Here is a 19,289-nt window from a genome sequence, read left to right as displayed (position 1 = left end):
ACTTTCCCTATATATTAGATGAGTGTCTCCCAACTCCCATCCCACTCTAAGAGAGAACTTATCGGCAAACAGGTCCCTTTTCTTTTATTTTCCTTTATTTTCTGGTTATTTTCGACTGTCTGTGACCTTTTAACTTTCTCTTTTAGTGTAAGTTTTGTAGAATGTGAAACTTATTTCTGATTCTGGTGTTTTGCACCTTGTATTATAACCTTTCGATTGATAAGATTATGCGAGTATTTGTGTGACTTTTTCAATGTTTTTATGGTACTCGGATTGCATAGTTAAGTTTCAATTAGGTTTTAAATTTTCTATTTCAGAATGGACATTTGAATTTCTGATAGAACTCTTAAATTGGCCTGAAATACCTCTTTTACCTAGAGCTTTACTAGATTCCAATGTTTTTCATGGTGTATTTTATATGGAGGTGAAAATGGATTTCCATTATCTGAATTTTATTTTTTCCAATTTTTTCTAATAATTCGTTGGAGTAGTTTGCCTTTATTGTGATTATTGTAGAGAGCATGAGTATTATTTTTTAATTTTTATTTTTCTTCATGATTTCCTTTTATGCTATGCTGGAAAATTTTGCATGATGATTCTGAGAAAAGAATGCTTGATTATTTTTTGGTTCTAATTTTTCCTAGTCCAAGTTGCATTGGACTTAAGTGAAGATGAAAAACAACATCTTCAGAATTTGGAAGATGAAGAAGGCAGGTATTAATAGATTTTATCTTCACTTTTGGCTTATGCTGTAATTTACTATAAGTATTTGTGAAATTCTTCTTCACTGTTAGAAGTACCTTGAGCCGTCTATTAATGGTTGTGTTAGAAAGGGTGTCATAAACTTACCTTATGTTTGGTTCTTGGAAAGTAATAAGAAAAGGAAAGGAAAAATGCTAGTGAAAATGGTTTTCTCATGTTTGGGTACCATGCGAAAGATGAAGAGAAAAAAAACCAAAGAAAAGGGTTGGGGTGGTGGTGGTGTCCATTTTCCTTAACAAAAAATGAGAAAGTTAGTGGAAATTACATTTTTTAGCAATTTAATTTTCTTTCTTCAACTTTTCAATGGACAATCAAATAAAAGAAAACTTTTATAATTTTTTCTTATATTTCTCTGCTCTATTTTTTTTCCTTAAAACTTTCCAGAAACAAAACATAGGCTTAGCTTATATGGTTAGAAGTCGAATATAGCTGTAACAGTTATGATATTGAGAAGCTACAGATTGCTGATCTAGTGTGGTGGTTCCAAACATTTATTCATGTTATGGATTTGTTAAAGTTTGTGTTCAAAAATATTTCATGCTTCATAGGTGTTCTATCCTGTTTGTATTTCTCGAATCTAGGCACCTTTCATAATTTCATTTTCATGTTAGTGAAAATATTTCTTGTGCTTGTATATCTATTATTCCATCCATTGTTAGACAAAAGTATATGGCATCCAGTATTTTGGTACTGTATTAATGGAATACTATAATTAAAATACCAACACTAACTTGTTTAAGTATTTAACTCTTCTATCATGCTTCGATATTTTTTTCTCCCGTTTAATGTCATTGCCTTTATTAGTTCTGGTCTCCTGTATCCCCTTGATATTTATGCTATTTTGGGATAAATTGAATGGTGGAAAGTGGTATAGGACTTGTTAGAATGTACCAAGAATCCCCTTGATTGATTGTAATCCTAATTTTCTGTGCTTCTTTTTTTTTTTTTTTCTGGGTTTTTTGGTTTAATTCGTTCAAGGGTTTTGTTTAAAGGTGGTAAGGAGCAGATTATATAAGCCTATAAGCATGTATTCAAAGCTGGTTGGATTGAGGAAAGCTGAACTTCTGAACTTCTGCTGTGTGATTAGATACTTAGTTTGTGACATGACTGATTTTCTCGAATATCTATGTAACTTCTGCTCTGTGGGATGGTTGATTTTGTTTGACCTTGATTGAATTTTTAAACTCTTTTTAGTTAAATGTTAATGGAAACTGATGCAAACCCTAATGAGTAGGTGTGGCAATATGAGCTCCTAGGAATTAGGACATGTTTGGGAGACAAAGTTGGAGAATTCAAGAACAGATGCCAGAGGCAGTATAAGCTATTTGAACCAAAACCACCTCTCCTGCCACCTAGAGAGCTGTTTTTTATTTTTTATTTTTAAATTAAGTTTATAATTTGTTTTTCCTTTTTTTAATGCATAGAGCTTCACATCAACAGCAAATAAGGTTTTCTTACTTTGTGCCAAATGGAGGGTCCTTAGCTTCTCTCTCTTCTCTCTCTTTTCTCTCTGTTGTGTGAATTTCTCAGTGAAAAATCGAAAGCTTGGGTTCTTATCCATCTTAATTTTTATTAAATGAAAACCGTGGGTTGGGTTCAATCACTGCTACCATTGGACTATGATACTCTTTGATAAGATATATTTATTTTAAATTTGTTAAGGTTCATCATTACAAAAATACAATTTTAATTATTTAATTTGAAATTATATGCTGTAATTTTATTCAGATTTGTTTATATTAGCTACGAGATTATTTCTTGCTGGTTCTTGCTTCTCAAAAGTTGTCTTAAATGCTTATTATGTTGCCACTTGTCATAACCCTTGATACTTGGTTCAAGTAGCAAAGTGTTGGGGTGGGATGCTGGTAGGTTTCCAATTTCATTTTCAGGGGAGGAAAAAATTGTTACCTATATAAAATGTTTATTTTGTTGTGATACTTATTTACAAACATAAGTGACTTTAACTTCTTCCTGTTAAAACATACAAGAAGAAACCTATGTTATTTACAATAAGCATTAATGATTTTTAGCTTTTTCATTATGTATTGTATGTCAGCTTTGAAATTTCTGCCCTGTCCCTTCTTCTTTTCCCATTCTCAACTTCTCATTGTTGGATTACAGATATATATGGACTGTTTGCAAAAGGCAAGATTCCAACATTCATAGATTACTTGGGAATTGTTGTTGAGGTATTTGCTTTTTCCTATGTTGCTGCTTATTTGTTCTCTGTATGTGTGTCTATGTCTCTGTCTATCTTTTTCTTGGTAGAACATCAAGCGAATCTAGGGTAAAACAATAATTATTGTGATGTTTCTGCAATCATCTTTTCTTTATAACCGTGGAACTATTATTAGCTGTTATGTACATGTTATGTTCACTACGACACTAACTTCACTTTCCGAGACCATGTAATCATCACTATGTTTGTGGCATTGTTGTTGAGAATATATTTAGGTTGGAGATTTTTTTGACTAATTGGCATATGATAACAAGTATGCTTTTGTTTCTAGTCCACACCCTTTCCATGTTTTAAATTGATTTCTAAACCTTGTAACACAAAATTAAAGAATTTTTTAATTAATTTCTAACTCTTGTAGCTTAAGTGTTTTATATTTTCTTAATTTTTTTAAATTATAATAAAATATAATAATTAATAGTTGCTTTATCTCTTTTTAATTTTAAAATAAAATTTAAAGATAAATACAATAATTAATATTATATTAAATTTAAAGATAAAGAAAATTCATAGAATAAAAATATAAAGATAAATATCAAAATCAATATCTTAAAAAATCTAAAGATAAATGATAATAATTAATATACAAATTCAATTTTTGATATGAGAACAAAATTAAATGTGAATTATATTTTATCAATATCTAATCTATTATAATTTTTTTACAATATTAAAATAAAAGACTTATAATAAATACGTTCTTCATGTATAATTAGCAATAATATCAAAGTAAGATAAGCTTAATATCTTCTTAAAATAGAAAAATTATAATAAATATGTTTTCAATTACAATTAACCATGTAATATTATAGATAACTTAAAACTTACCTTACTATGCTTATATTTAATGTTAATTTTTAATTAATGCCATATCCAAATACTTGCGCTTATAGTTGAGATCCTTCTCAGCTGAATCTCTGAGTTCTAGACTCCTAAGATTTTGGGATGCAAAGGATCTGACACCTAGACGTGTACCCACAAACCACCACCCTTACCTGAACCCACCCTTACCCGCAAACCGTCCTTTGGCTCTGTTTTGATCTCTATGGTTCTCTTGTTTTTCTTTTCTATATTTCTTTCAGAAATTAAATTTTCTGCTACTATTTATTTATTTATCTTTTCTCTCTTTGGATAGTTCTTAAGCCTTTTATCTATAGTTATTGATTTGGTCATTGGAAGCTTGCTAAAACAGAAAGACATCATAGTTGTTAGCAATTCTGTTGTGGTACAATTTAGGAATTATTATTGGATTGGTTAGAAGCTAGGCACTCAGACATTTTATGGATATTGGTCATTTTTTTTTCTCTCCTCTGTAAACAAATAACTATGAAGTTAGTCCTCTTTAACTGATACTTTCTCTTCTAGTTGTTGCTGGATAGAGATTGTTATTGAGACTTGAGAGCTTTAATCTTAATTGATGGAGATTTTAATAAAAATTCCCTTTGTGTTTTACAGTATCTTTTGACGTTGTTGGGCTGTGGAAGCTTGCTAACTTGTGAAACAATAAACAGAGAACATTTAACTTAGCTCACCAAAGCTTTAATTATGACTACTTAGGGTTGGATACATGGCTTCTTTTTCACATTTCATCTTTATCTATGAAGAATTTGTTCAGAACATATCTTGTTTTAGTTGTATCATTGTCAACTTTGAGTGAAAGTATTGTACTGGTAAATCCAGATACACTGGTAAGGAATCATCCAGTGACCTATTACCTTGTTAGTTCTTGTAGTAAGTGTTTCTGACCATATGTTCTTGTTCACAGGTATGATTCTGAATGTAAAGGAGCTTCAATGGCTTCTATTGGGTCTGATATCAGTCCTTCATCTAAGGCTGGAGTGAGGTCCATGTACTATAACAGGGTTTCCCTTTCTCATGTAACCAGCAACCCATCTTTGGGTGAAGACAAGGTAATAATTACTGTCATTAAAATAACCTAACATGATCAACCTGGTCTTAGCCAAAGTTTTGAGTTAAAAGCATATTCAGTTTTGATAATGTGGCTTGTCTTTGTACAACCTTCCTTTTTAGCATCAGAGCATACATAAGCTTCATCAAGCCTGATCAAACAATGTGGTACCGGGCTTGTAAGACATGCAACAAGAAAGTCACAGATGCTATTGGATCTGGGTATTGGTGTGAAGGATGCCAAAAGAATGATGATGAGTGCAGTCTAAGGTAAGGGATTCATGGAATTTGAATCAATAAGAATCCAGCGATAGTAGTTGAAATTCATGAAAGTTGTCCTATGAGTGATGTTTCTTGTTCCTTTCTGTTTTGTTTTCCAGGTACATAATGGTAGTGAAAGATTCAGATGCTAATGGTGAAGCATGGCTTTCTCTGTTCAATGAACAAGCAGAGAGAATATTTGGGTGCTCTGCTGATGAGCTTAATAAGCTGAAATCACAGGTAAACTCTTGACAAAATTGAAATATCTATGAGTTTGTCCAAATCTTAGTTAACTTGAAAGAGTTGCTCATTGATGCATTAATTCATATGTAGTTGGTTACTTATTTGGTAGCCTAGTTGGGTTCTATGGGAAAAAAAAAAAGGATGAACTTCTGGCATTCAAAATCTGATGTTTAAAAAACCCAATCTTCTCTGCAGGAGGGAGAAGAGAACCTATTCCAACAGAAATTGAAGGAAGCTATTTGGGTCCCTCATCTTTTCCGGATTAGTGTTGCACAACATGAGTACATGAACGAGAAAAGGCAGAGGATAACAGCCAGGGCTGTTGTTCCAGTTGATTATGCAGCTGAATCCAAATTACTGTTAGAGGAGATATCAAGGATGAAGACTTCACAATAGGCTCCTTAGTTTATTTTGTTCTTTGGATAACGATATTTAGTCAGTATGCCTTCAGTTCCCTCTATATCTTAAGACACATCCCATTGAATATAGAGGAAGCTTAATCCTAACTTGGAATGCACATACCATTATTGTAATATATGTTTTGCAGACATACATGTGGTTTTGTTGCATTGTAGAAAAATCACTTAAAAAGCAGTTTCACGACTTGGGTTTCCATGTGATCGACTTTTGGGCTATTTATTTACCCCTATTTGCAGTCCTGCACCTTAATGCTTCAATTTGAGATGGGATTGCATTCTTCATGTTTAATGGCTAAGTCCACAATGGTTTGTAGTTCTGCAGTTTATTAAAATTATGATGTTTGAGAAAAGGTTTAGGGCAGCTTCTCAGTTGTGGTGATAAAAAGTAGAGTTCAGTTCTTGGTCAAGAAATTCTTCTTCATTTGAGATGGGAGAATACTTCCAAAAGTGGAGAAGAGTGTAGAAAGTAGGCATTGCTTTCATGTTTTGGGTGGAAAAAGTCATATAGGGTTTGTTTGGCAAATGCCTTTAAGAATATTTTTTATTTTTTAGAACAAAAAAAAAAAAAAAACATTTGACAATCATAAATTTGCTTTTTGTTTTTTATTCTTAAAAATAAAAAACATAGTGTTTTTGAGAAAATATTTTTAAATTGTTTTTTGATGGTTGTTTAAAACAATAATTATATGAACATGTAGAATGATAAAAAAATAAAATATTAGATATAAAAATTATTTTTAAAACATATTAAAAACGATTAAAAATAAATTTAAAATTAGGTTTACAATTCTATAAAACATTAGTGATTAGTTTTAAAAAATTATTGTTAAAAACTAAAATTTTATTGGAGAGATTTCTACCCTAAGCTACAGTTTTGAGAAGTTGCATTTTACACAATCATCCCTTCCTGTAGGGAGACTAAAGTTGCAATCTTATGCAACAATTTAGCAGCATTGCCATCATCATCACCATCATCTTGAGAGAGAGGAGAGGTCCATTCCTAAAGTCATGGAGGTTGCCAGTGAAATATGTGAAGAGTCCATCAACTCCTATCTTGTTTATCCAGTAATCATATTCTGCATATGGGTCTTGATGGAAGTTGAAGTGTAAGAACTGGTTCTCATTCCGATAAGTGTATGGGTGTACCTGCCATCACAATTCACAAGTTGGGTTTCTGATGACTTTTGCTCAATGCTTATGAAATACTTGCACATGAAAAAGAGAAATTTGAGATTTCCTAACAAGAAAAGTTTGAAAGAAAACTAAAATCAGTAAACCAAAATTTGCACATGATCATGATCAGGACAAATCGAATCCTAGAATTCTTCTAGAGTACACATATCTAGATCTTCAAATTTCTTAAGAAAATAATTACCGAAAAGCACACAAGAAAAATGAAATCCTCGGATGCAATCTTAGACAAACAGAACCATGGATTTTTTCTTTTTCCTTTCAAGGAAATTGAGCACCATGAATCAACATGTTCATAAAGACCTAAAACCATGTATAATTAGTGAAAATTAGTGCATCATGGCTGTTTCTTAGCTCAACACCTTCAAACCCGTCCCCCCTCATATGGAGTTTAAGTTCATTCACAGAGATAACAAGTTTAATCTTTAATGGAGGCAAAATATTGGGATTGAGATCCTGGATGCCTTATTTTTATTGGCTCATGTCCTTAGTGAATACTGATATGGTAAACTGTTTTTGGTCACCACATAATATCACACACAACTCAATTGATGGAATGACTCCAAATATCATGTCTATTTAGGCATCCCATCCAAATGTCGTTGAAAGTTTGACCATGCATAGCATAGACTGACACAGAGAAACCTAGATGTATAAATGCAACATACAGCAACAAAGAGAGACAGAAGATATGGCATACATGATATGTTTCATAAATAGCCTTATTGATAACGTCCCACAAATAAGCTTTACATAGAGAAGATACAAACCTGTAAGTCGTGGGCATGTGCTTTGCCAACAAGATCAGTAGGTGGTTGCAAATAATTATCTACCACTGAAACTACTGTGTCCTTCCAAGGTCCAATCCCTATCACTGCTTAATGAAGCTACAGTACCAAGAAACCATTGGTGGATCACTTCAACACTGAAGAGAACCACATAATTGGATGGTCTAAGGGTCACCAAGGAAGACCCGAGGCTTGGGAGAGGTTGAGTTGAAATTTACCTTAAGGTAGTACCTAGGGTCCCTTAAGGTAGTACCTCAAGGCCACTAAGGTAGTACCTAAGGGCCCTTAAGGTAGTACCTAAGCTACAGTCCCAATAAACCATTGGTGGATCACTTCAACACTGAAGAGAACCACATAATTGGATGGTCTAAGGGTCACCAAGGAAGACTCGAGGCTTTGGAGTGGTTGAGTTCAAGTTTACCTTAAGGTAGTACCTAGGGTCCCTTAAGGTAGTACCTCAAGGCCACTAAGGTAGTACCTAAGGGCTCTTAAGGTAGTACCTAAGCTACAGTCCCAAGAAACCATTGGTGGAGCACTTGAGGAATGAAGAGAACCACATAATTGGATGGTCTAAGGGTCACCAAGGAAGACTCGAGGCTTTGGAGTGGTTGAGTTCAAGTTTACCTTAAGGTAGTGCCTAGGGTCCCTTAAGGTAGTACCTCAAGGCCACTAAGGTAGTACCTAAGGGCCCTTAAGGTAGTACCTAAGCTACAGTCCCAAGAAACCATTGGTGGAGCACTTGAGGAATGAAGAGAACCACATAATTGGATGGTCTAAGGGTCACCAAGGAAGACTCGAGGCTTTGGAGTGGTTGAGTTCAAGTTTACCTTAAGGTAGTACCTAGGGTCCCTTAAGGTAGTACCTCAAGGCCACTAAGGTAGTACCTAAGGGCCCTTAAGGTAGTACCTAAGCTACAGTCCCAAGAAACCATTGGTGGAGCACTTGAGGAATGAAGAGAACCACATAATTGGATGGTCTAAGGGTCACCAAGGAAGACTCGAGGCTTTGGAGTGGTTGAGTTCAAGTTTACCTTAAGGTAGTACCTAGGGTCCCTTAAGGTAGTACCTCAAGGCCACTAAGGTAGTACCTAAGGGCCCTTAAGGTAGTACCTAAGCTACAGTCCCAAGAAACCATTGGTGGAGCACTTGAGGAATGAAGAGAACCACATAATTGGATGGTCTAAGGGTCACCAAGGAAGACTTGAGGCTTTGGAGTGGTTGAGTTCAAGTTTACCTTAAGGTAGTACCTAGGGTCCCTTAAGGTAGTACCTCAAGGCCACTAAGGTAGTACCTAAGGGCCCTTAAGGTAGTACCTAAGCTACAGTCCCAAGAAACCATTGGTGGAGCACTTGAGGAATGAAGAGAACCACATAATTGGATGGTCTAAGGGTCACCAAGGAAGACTCGAGGCTTTGGAGTGGTTGAGTTCAAGTTTACCTTAAGGTAGTACCTAGGGTCCCTTAAGGTAGTACCTCAAGGCCACTAAGGTAGTACCTAAGGGCCCTTAAGGTAGTACCTAAGCTGCAGTCCCAAGAAACCATTCGTGGATCACTTCAACACTGAAGAGAACCACATAATTGGATGGTCTAAGGGTCACCAAGGAAGACTCGAGGCTTTGGAGTGGTTGAGTTCAAGTTTACCTTAAGGTAGTACCTAGGGTCCCTTAAGGTAGTACCTCCAGGCCACTAAGGTAGTACCTAAGGGCCCTTAAGGTAGTACCTAAGCTACAGTCCCAAGAAACCATTGGTGGATCACTTCAACACTGAAGAGAACCACATAATTGGATGGTCTAAGGGTCACCAAGGAAGACCAGAGGCTTGGGAGAGGTTGAGTTGAAATTTACCTTAAGGTAGTACCTAGGGTCCCTTAAGGTAGTAGCTCAAGGCCACTAAGGTAGTACCTAAGGGTCCTTAAGGTAGTACCTAAGCTACAGTCCCAAGAAACCATTCATGGATCACTTCAACACTGAAGAGAACCACATAATTGGATGGTCTAAGGGTCACCAAGGAAGACTCGAGGCTTTGGAGTGGTTGAGTTCAAGTTTACCTTAAGGTAGTACCTAGGGTCCCTTAAGGTAGTACCTCAAGGCCACTAAGGTAGTACCTAAGGGCCCTTAAGGTAGTACCTAAGCTACAGTCCCAAGAAACCATTGGTGGAGCACTTGAGGAATGAAGAGAACCACATAATTGGATGGTCTAAGGGTCACCAAGGAAGACTCGAGGCTTTGGAGTGGTTGAGTTCAAGTTTACCTTAAGGTAGTACCTAGGGTCCCTTAAGGTAGTACCTCAAGGCCACTAAGGTAGTACCTAAGGGCCCTTAAGGTAGTACCTAAGCTACAGTCCCAAGAAACCATTGGTGGAGCACTTGAGGAATGAAGAGAACCACATAATTGGATGGTCTAAGGGTCACCAAGGAAGACTTGAGGCTTTGGAGTGGTTGAGTTCAAGTTTACCTTAAGGTAGTACCTAGGGTCCCTTAAGGTAGTACCTCAAGGCCACTAAGGTAGTACCTAAGGGCCCTTAAGGTAGTACCTAAGCTACAGTCCCAAGAAACCATTGGTGGAGCACTTGAGGAATGAAGAGAACCACATAATTGGATGGTCTAAGGGTCACCAAGGAAGACTCGAGGCTTTGGAGTGGTTGAGTTCAAGTTTACCTTAAGGTAGTACCTAGGGTCCCTTAAGGTAGTACCTCAAGGCCACTAAGGTAGTACCTAAGGGCCCTTAAGGTAGTACCTAAGCTACAGTCCCAAGAAACCATTGGTGGAGCACTTGAGGAATGAAGAGAACCACATAATTGGATGGTTTAAGGGTCACCAAGGAAGACTCGAGGCTTTGGAGTGGTTGAGTTCAAGTTTACCTTAAGGTAGTACCTAGGGTCCCTTAAGGTAGTACCTCAAGGCCACTAAGGTAGTACCTAAGGGCCCTTAAGGTAGTACCTAAGCTACAGTCCTAAGAAACCATTCGTGGATCACTTCAACACTGAAGGGAACCACATAATTGGATGGTCTAAGGGTCACCAAGGAAGACTCGAGGCTTTGGAGTGGTTGAGTTCAAGTTTACCTTAAGATAGTACCTAGGGTCCCTTAAGGTAGTACCTAAAGGCCACTAAGGTAGTACCTAAGGGCCCTTAAGGTAGTACCTAAGCTACAGTCCCAAGAAACCATTCCATTTGAATTTCAAAACAATGATTAGATTGGTAAAGAGGTAGGTCACAGGTAAACCAGACCCATTTTCTGTAAATTCATTGATAATCCCACAAGTGGATGAAGAAAAATTCCATAATTGGCTCATCATCATCTTAGCTTTAAATTTGAAGTATCTGTTCCTTGGTCTTGTAAGGAAATTCAAGTGAAGTTTGGAGCTTCAAATCATCCATTTTACTTCTTGTTCATTACCATGATTAAATTACTTATAAGGTCAGGATTTTGATTTCTCTTTTTTACATAGTGTCTCTCAGCCCATTGGGGAGTAGTTGCAGGGCACCCTGACAGATATAAGGTCATTTTTTTAATTCATTCTTAGAATCTCTCTTTGTTAGTTTTTCCAAATTTATAATTGAAGTATAACTCAAGAAGGGGGGAGAAAAGTTAGATTTCACCAACAAAACCAACACACCTTCAAATGCTTTGTGCAGGCGTGTTAAGGGGTGAACCCGCCATTGAAGATCGTTGTTCCTAGATCTGACCCATTTCAATCAGGAATCAACCAGGGTTCTTTCCCTCTCACCAAGACACCCAAATCCAAGCATATGAGGCCACCTGCAGCATGTAGTCTTCTCCACCAAGAAATCTTCAGGTTGTTCAAGATGACATAGGCTCGTATGGGTATGATAACCATGGGTGCTTAAAAGCACAACTTCCCGTGGTGACATGGAGAGGGAGATGGCTGTTGACATGGAAGGCTGGAGGGGTAATTTTGGAAATGAAATTATAAAACAGTGGATAGTGCATGAAAGGGATATTTTTTTGGGCAACCGTGGACATATTTGGGGTTATGGAAAGTTGGGTTATGAAAAAGCTATTAGGCCCAAATGGGCGGGCCAAAACAGAGTTTTCCCCAAAATAATACTCAAACCCACTTATTTGAATTTCAAACCCGTCCCATTAAGAGTAAAACGGGACATGTACCTGAAAAAACTCGTTTCATTGTCATCCTGTCTTTATATGATGTTTATTCAACTTTAATTTATTTTAATAATTTATATATTTCATGAATAAGTTTATAATGGTAAAAAATTAACCCAAAATGCAAATTAACAATCAAAATCACCCCCATCAAATTTGATATGCACCCTTCTCCTTTTTGAAGGATTAAACTTTATTTGAAAAGGTCATTGCTATGATTTTTTCATTCACAATAACACACCTAAAAAATAAGCAAAATTAGGGTTTCTTTTGCATTTGTAGTGATGTTTTTTCTTCTAGAGTTTGTTTCACGTTACAGGATGTACTAGAGTTTCTTTTGCATTCACAATGTTTTTTCTTCTTTTGCAAAATTAGGGTTTCTTTTGCAAAATTAGGGTTTCTTTTGCATTTGTAGGGTTGTGGGTTTTTACTGTGCAGTTAAAAAAATGAGAAATTATGACTTTCTCCATTGAAATAGAAAGAGATAAGAGATGAACGTGGACTCAAACCATTATTGTGTTTTTTAACATGTTTGAGGATTTGTTCGGTGAGCTTCTATGTGATTCAACACATAATTGTCATGTACCAAAGGCAACATATCATTTGTTGGAATCATGGGTCTTTTGTGAGGGCAAACAACCAAAGGGTTGAGCCTTCAAGGCTCACTAGGCATGGATAGGTCATTTCATTAGTAGATAAGGATGAAAAGGATTTTGGAATAAAGATAAACGTGTTTAGAGTAAATCTGAGAAAATTGTAAAAAAACTCGAGACGAGTTTGAATATTACTTTGTCTCGCCTTGCCCCACCCCACCCTCCCCTAATTATATATAATTTTTGAATAAAAATTTATTTTATTTGATTTTTTTTCTTTTTTCAACTTTTTTGAAGATAAATAAAATTTTATTTTCTATAAAAATAAATTGTAAATGTTTAAAATATTTCTTTATTTATAAATTATATTTATTTTTAACAAATTTTAAAATTTTAAAAATAAAATAAATAAAACGGGACATGTGTATGAGAATTTTCTATGCCCACTCTACTTCACTCCGCCTCGTTTATTTTACTTTATTTTTAGGTAGGAATAAGAATTGATATAAATAAATGGAACAGGGTTGAGATGAGATTGACTTATCCCGAACTTGCCCCATTGTCATACCTATTAGTAAAGGCTTAAAAATCATAGGATAGAGGCTTAATCTAAAACATGGTAGTGATTACACTTTCAGTAGGATGAAAAGAAAGACAACCATGATTTAGTAGATGATGTAAAATGTAAGGATGAGGATTATAATGTGGCTTATGGTGATGGAAAGGATAAAGAAATCGATATAACTTATGATAATGATCATGATGAATAGTAAATACTGAGTTATGTAGATGAAAATTCATCCAACAATTAGTCTATTGATTGTGATAGTTGAGAAAATAGGTTTCAGAGTAATTATCTCATTTCAAAGCATGAATCCAATGATATGTTTGGGTTCAATGTGGGTTTTCTTTAGGAAGTAAATATGTTAGGTATTACATAAATAGGGATGTTAACAGGGAGACATACAATGCTAAGGAAGGGAGTAAGATATGATTAAGTGAAGGTTAACTATTTGGAATTGTGGATGAAAGTGGAGTTATATAAGGGGTTATGTGATACAAAAGGGTTTTGAAATAAAGAGAAGAGAGAATGAGAAAACAAGGGTGATTGTTGGAAACGTGGATGGAAATTAGAGTTATATAGGGGGTTATGTAATACAAGAGGGTTTTGAAATAAAGAGACTAGAGAATAAGAAAACGAGGATGATTGTTTTGTGTGCAATTGAGAGTTATCATTTGCGAAATCACACTTCTCTTATTACTGACATGGTGAATTACATGATCAAGATATTGTCAAATAAGTACAAATGAGTTAGAATCTTAAGAAATTCAAATCCAACTTCTACATAGATAGCCAAAAAAAAAAACGTAAGGCTAAGAGGGGATTTGAAATAAGATTGGAATGTATGATGGAAGAATTGAGAGAAAATTATGATATTGGATAAAGTGAGATGTGACTTTATATGCTGATTTAAAGGCAAAAAACAAGAATGAAGAACATTCGGTGATTCCTATATTAAATTTCTAACTTATGCCAAGATAGTAAATGTTACAAATTCTATATCTTACTAAGGATTGCTGTCGAAAAGGTAACTCTAGAATCTCCTCTCCCAACATGACAATTTTTTAACTTGAACCCATGATCTTGGCTTTGATACCAATTCTTAAATCGAGTTTTCACAATCTCTTCTTATAATTAATTGGTGTCTAACGATGATAGATCAACATTTTTTATGACATTTAACATCATCATCATTTGAACGAGTCATCCACAAGCTTAAGAGAGGTGTTAATCGCATCTTCAACAAATGTGACCTAAAGGAGCAAAAAGGAAGTATTCTGCTAGCTATGGCTTTTTCCTCAAAGACCATATCTCCTTCAAAGCTTCATCTGAAAACCATTTTCATTATACCATTTGCAAATGTGATTGTCACTACCATTCTCATTATACCATTTGCAAATCATTTTTTTATTGAATTAATTGATTAAAAGAAATAAAACAATCTTTAAATTTATAAATTTAATATTTTATTTAACATGAAAATAATTTATTTTTAATATTTTTATTATTTATAAAAAAAAAAAAAAGAAAAAAAGGTTAGAAAGGATGAAAGTTCTATTTACAAATTTAGGGTTATGTCATCCATTTCAATGTGGCAGGATCTTATGTAAGAGGTCTACAACCCTGATTTCTAACCCTTCCGTGTTCGTCAAGCTCACATCCATGGCGGCTTCAACAGCTTCGGCAGCCCTTTCTGGAAACCCTAACCTCACGTCTTCGCACAAGCCCCACGCTTCTCTCTCTCCTCACTCATGTCTCCGATTCTCCACCGCAATCTCTCGTAAATTCCCCTTCAAATCTCTCACGACTATCCCCTTCACTACCGCCACTACCGCCGCCTCCACTCGTCGGTCCACCACTGTTACCGCCAGCTCCACCTCATTTCACGGCCTCTGCTACGTCGTCCACGACAACATTGATACGGACCAAATCATCCCCGCTGAGTACCTCACCCTCGTCCCGTCTAACCCCGACGAGTACCAAAAGCTCGGCTCTTACGCCTTCATCGGCCTTCCCTCGTCCTATGAAACCCGCTTCATTGAAGCCGGCGAGTTGAAAACCAAGTACACCATCGTCATCGCCGGCCAAAACTTCGGATGCGGCTCCTCCCGCGAGCACGCGCCAGTGGCGTTGGGCGCCGCGGGCGCCAGAGCCGTAGTGGCTGAGTCGTACGCGCGGATCTTCTTCCGGAACTCTGTGTCCACTGGCGAGGTTTATCCTTTGGAAACGGAGGTTAGGATTTGCGAGGAGTGCCGTACTGGAGATGTTGTCACCATTGAGCTTGGAGAGAGCAAGTTGATCAACCATACCACAGGAAAGGAGTATAAATTGAATCCAGTTGGGGATGTCGGACCGGTAATTGAGGCCGGTGGGATTTTCGCGTATGCGAGGAAGACCGGGATGATTCCCGCCCAAACCGCTTAGAATTTGAGGTACTGTGTTTATTTTGTGCACTGCATTTCTATACTTTGGTGAGTATTAATGTTGTACTGTGTTGTTGACAAAGCTGTTACGTGATCCTTGTATGTGTATATGCATTTGCCCGTGTTTACTGCTTATGTGTTGCGAAAGGATTCAGTTAAATTTGGAACTGTAAAGTAAAATCTGGGTACAAAGAGAAGAACGACGCCTTCATCTTCTTGAAAGAGCAATACAGAATTTCATTTCTATGAACAGCCAGAGCCATAAGGGTGCAGATGTTTTTGCCTTCGAAGTGGTTTTTATTTAATTAGAAAATAGGAATTAAGCCTCTTTGAAGTAGCTAATGCAAATAAGGAGGGAAAAGATTTGCACAAAGGTGTAGTTCCACCAAAAACACATCTCTGGCCATTTCCCACCACAAAAGAAATTCTAGAGCGAACAAGGTGCCCAAACTTCCTAATTGCTTTCCACAGGCCTACACCATACCCCTCTCTAACTCCCGCGAACACCACCCACCACGTTCCTCCCCATATTTGCCCCTTATTACTTGGTTCCAAAAAGCCTCTTTTTCATTTGCAAAGTGCCAACTCCATTTGCCAAGAAGAGCCTTATCGAGCAGAGCAAGGCTCTTCACCCCCAACCTCCCTTTTCTTTTATCTAGACAAACTGTCGTCGACCTTACTAAATGAGGTTTTCTCTCAAGAGCCCCACCTCCCCACAGAAAATGAATCTGCCCCCCACCTTAATATCATTGATACTTTACAGTGTACTTGAGTGTGTTTTAAAACTGTTTTGTGGTAATGACTTGATCTTTTATTCTTAGGAGCTATTTTATTTATTTGGTTAGACTCTATGCAGATTGGATTTGTTGTGTTGCTTCTTTTAGTATTGGACTTAAGATGAACAAACTTTGAGTTATGTTTGTAGTAGCTAAAAATGTGATTTATAATGTGGAAGTAACCCAAAGTCTATTAGTTGAAGCCAAACTTCAAAATATCCGATACAAATAAAAACCAGCTCACCTGGCTCCCAAAATAAGAATGAAACCTAAGAACAAACCTTTGACATATGAGATTAATATTTTTTATATCTTAAAAAGAAAGTTTCTGAGTTGGTGTATTGCAAATTCTTGTCTATGCAAAATGAGCAGCTCAAATTTTAGGAGATGTTAGCACGGGCAGATTATTATTATTTTTATAACCTCAACAATTCATTTGGGTGGGAAGAATGAAACTGATCAGTTTTTGATGATCTGCTCGTGCATGCAGATCAAATGTAGAATGTCGGATTACTGATAGGCATGTTTGGTCTTTGGTTTGTTGACAGATGCTGTTGATCTTTTGACAAATTAGAAAGCATATATCCTTTAGTTTGGTTTTGTGGTTTTTTCCTTAACTCTGTGGGCCTAAATGCATTTGTCTTTCTTCAAAGATGACTAGGTTATTCTTTCATTCACAATGGTTATTTAGTTTCCTTTTTGTTATCATTCACTAGGATAGCCTACAGAATTATTTGAAGGCATTGACTTGAGAAATTTCTGGTGGTGTTAATTTTCTTATTTTGGCTTTGATTGGTTATGTTGTAAAATAGACCCGATGGCCAAGATTAATTCTACAGTCCCTTGTTTGTAGCTTGATTCTTTCATACATCACCTAGGGTTTCAGCTTATTGCCCTTTATTTGTAGTTTGATGATTCTTAGGTCGTTTGAATTTCTATGCGCAAAACATATTTGAGATATTGGATGGCTCATTTGCAGAATCATAAAAATGAGCAGGACATGGTTTACTTGTCAGAGTTTGTTTACCGGTCATATGACAATTATGTATCACAAAATTGAGTGAGATTCTCTTATGTTTCCTTGCTGCTCGATGTGAAGGATTTTAAGTGTTGAATTCTTGCTATATGCATCTGACTAATTTCTGTTTCGATTTGGGTTGTCTTTTGCAGCTCCTCGTTTATTGCAGGTGGGTGGAAAAAGGTTGCAACCTCTCTCGTAGAAGTTTAGCTTGAGAATTTGTAACTATACTAAAAATAAAACAACTTTTTGTGCCCTGCTCTGCTCTGAAACAGTGTCTCCTTATGCTGTTGCACCTGCACTAGCTTTCACTCTAAGATGCAGTTAATTATTATGATCTAGTCTATTTGAGTCATTTCAGAATTGATGGATTCTGTTGATCTTTTATAAACTATAAAAAAAATGGGTTCTTAAATTTGGTTGCTGGGTCTTTCTTCAATCCCTCAGCACAAATGCCAGTGATTTTCTTCCAGAATGGCTCAATAAGTTCTACACGGTGATAATGGATGTCACCACGTAGAACTTATTTGTTAATGACCTCTGCCTTAATATTCAATAGCATGTTTTAGTTAAAGTATATAGCTATAAAGTTATCTACTTCCAGTTTCATCTTCAAAAAATTGCATTTCTCTTTCTAATTATTTCCCTTTATAGCTACAATTGGCCAATATTCTATATAAATTGCTAATTATAAAACCTTGATGGGTAACTCAATTGGTCCGGTCTTGGGTTTGCTCTCTAGTGGTAACCAGTTCGAGTCCCCTCAAGGTCACTGAAGGCTTACCCGTTAACTTTAGGGTCCCACGGAATTAATCGAGGTGTAAATATAGAATATATTATTTTATTGAACAAATATACTTTTCTATTACAAATACAACCATATATCATAACAAATATAGTTTTCTATTACAAATACAACCATATATCATAACAAAATGTTGGAAAAATATCGGAATGAAGAAAATAAAAAATTAAAACAAAAGAAAGATGATTTAACATATTTTTATCATCTTTTTGGGAGTAATTTCTTCACTTTAATTTTCTCTCCGCTTGCGACCACAAACACCCTTATATTCCTTATCTGAAAATAAATTAATTAATTAATTAACTATCGAACTCATAAAATAAATTGGAAAAAAAAACATTAATCCATGCAGTACAAACCTTGAAATCTAAGAATGATATCTCTCAATGTAAGATTCGGTAGGAGGTCATTTGATACGACCCTCGCTCCACATGGACAAGTCGGGCAGTTGCTTATGCCTGAATGAAGTTTTAATATTTGGCTTTATTAGATTTGTGAATCATACTTTATATTATATCACCAAGAAAGGATAAAAAATCTAGTCTTACATCTGTGACAGAAACTGGTAAAACAGCATTTGGCCATTACAGCATCCAACATTGGCAGCTTACAGAGTGGGCAATGAAGTTTTGGTGGGATGCTCCTCTCATCCTCCTTTTTTCTTGGAATCAGGTCTGTTAATTTCAATTTGAAATGATTAATTGATTTGATTTTAATTGTAGCACCATTATATGAGACTTTTGATATGAATAATGGATAAAAACTTACTTATTTGGCTTCATTCTTTGGATGTCTGAGCCATTTGTAGGACAGTGTTGAATAAAATGCCCTGATCATAAATTTAGTACAATTTGTGTTTAAGGTAGGTGAGCCTCAAAACCCGAAGGTAAGTAAGTTAGAGGGTATATTTGAAAGTTGTTTTTAAAAACAGTTTTTTGTTTGTAAGAATAAAATTGGAAAAATGTTTGACAACCAGAAAACAAAAATGAATTTTTGTTTTTTAATAATACACTTTAGTCGTTTAGAGAAAATTAAGATGTGAAAAAGTAACAATTGAAATTCTAAAACAAGCTTTTACTTTACAAAAGAAAACCCTTTTTAGAAATTGTTTTTTAAATTTTTTGGAAACATTTTTTAAATAAAGCCCAAAATTAAACGTACCAGGCACTTGGAATCTATG

At 35.7% G+C, this 19,289-nt stretch overlaps 2 protein-coding genes across 3 annotated transcripts; both read left to right on the top strand.

Moving 5' to 3' along the window:
- The first annotated feature begins 5,293 nt into the window (after window positions 1–5,293).
- On the top strand, window positions 5,294–6,025 carry LOC117915481 (replication protein A 70 kDa DNA-binding subunit B-like). Its single transcript, XM_034831085.1, has 2 exons — window positions 5,294–5,407; window positions 5,606–6,025. The coding sequence occupies exons 1-2, from the start codon at window positions 5,294–5,296 to the stop codon at window positions 5,804–5,806; spliced, it is 315 nt and encodes a 104-aa protein (XP_034686976.1). The 3' UTR covers window positions 5,807–6,025.
- Window positions 6,026–14,675: 8,650 nt separating this feature from the next.
- On the top strand, window positions 14,676–17,719 carry LOC117923141 (3-isopropylmalate dehydratase small subunit 1-like). 2 transcript variants are annotated; one of them, XR_004652600.1, is made up of 3 exons: window positions 14,676–15,519; window positions 17,266–17,346; window positions 17,457–17,719. XR_004652600.1 is itself a non-coding variant. In XM_034841384.1 (2 exons), exon 1 carries the CDS (start codon window positions 14,750–14,752, stop codon window positions 15,509–15,511), a length of 762 nt encoding a protein of 253 aa, XP_034697275.1. In that variant the 5' UTR covers window positions 14,677–14,749; the 3' UTR covers window positions 15,512–15,519; window positions 17,457–17,719. The 2 variants fall into 2 exon arrangements, 1 of the variants encoding a protein (XP_034697275.1); XM_034841384.1 differs by lacking the exon at window positions 17,266–17,346 and having other exon boundaries at window positions 14,677–15,519.
- Window positions 17,720–19,289: the final 1,570 nt, after the last annotated feature.

Source organism: Vitis riparia, chromosome 1 (assembly GCF_004353265.1).
Source record: "Vitis riparia cultivar Riparia Gloire de Montpellier isolate 1030 chromosome 1, EGFV_Vit.rip_1.0, whole genome shotgun sequence".
In the NCBI taxonomy this organism is placed as follows: domain Eukaryota; kingdom Viridiplantae; phylum Streptophyta; class Magnoliopsida; order Vitales; family Vitaceae; genus Vitis; species Vitis riparia.
Note: the sequence above shows the minus strand (reverse complement) of the source record. Positions and strands in the feature narration are given on the sequence as shown.

Excerpts from the sequence above, each read along its gene's own strand:
- LOC117915481 (XM_034831085.1), top strand. The coding sequence starts at position 5,294 with ATGGTAGTGAAAGATTCAGATGCTAATGGTGAAGCATGGCTTTCTCTG. Across the intron at positions 5,408-5,605 it reads TTAATAAGCTGAAATCACAG|GAGGGAGAAGAGAACCTATT; the intron begins GTAAACTCTTGA and ends TCTTCTCTGCAG.
- LOC117923141 (XM_034841384.1), top strand. The coding sequence starts at position 14,750 with ATGGCGGCTTCAACAGCTTCGGCAGCCCTTTCTGGAAACCCTAACCTC.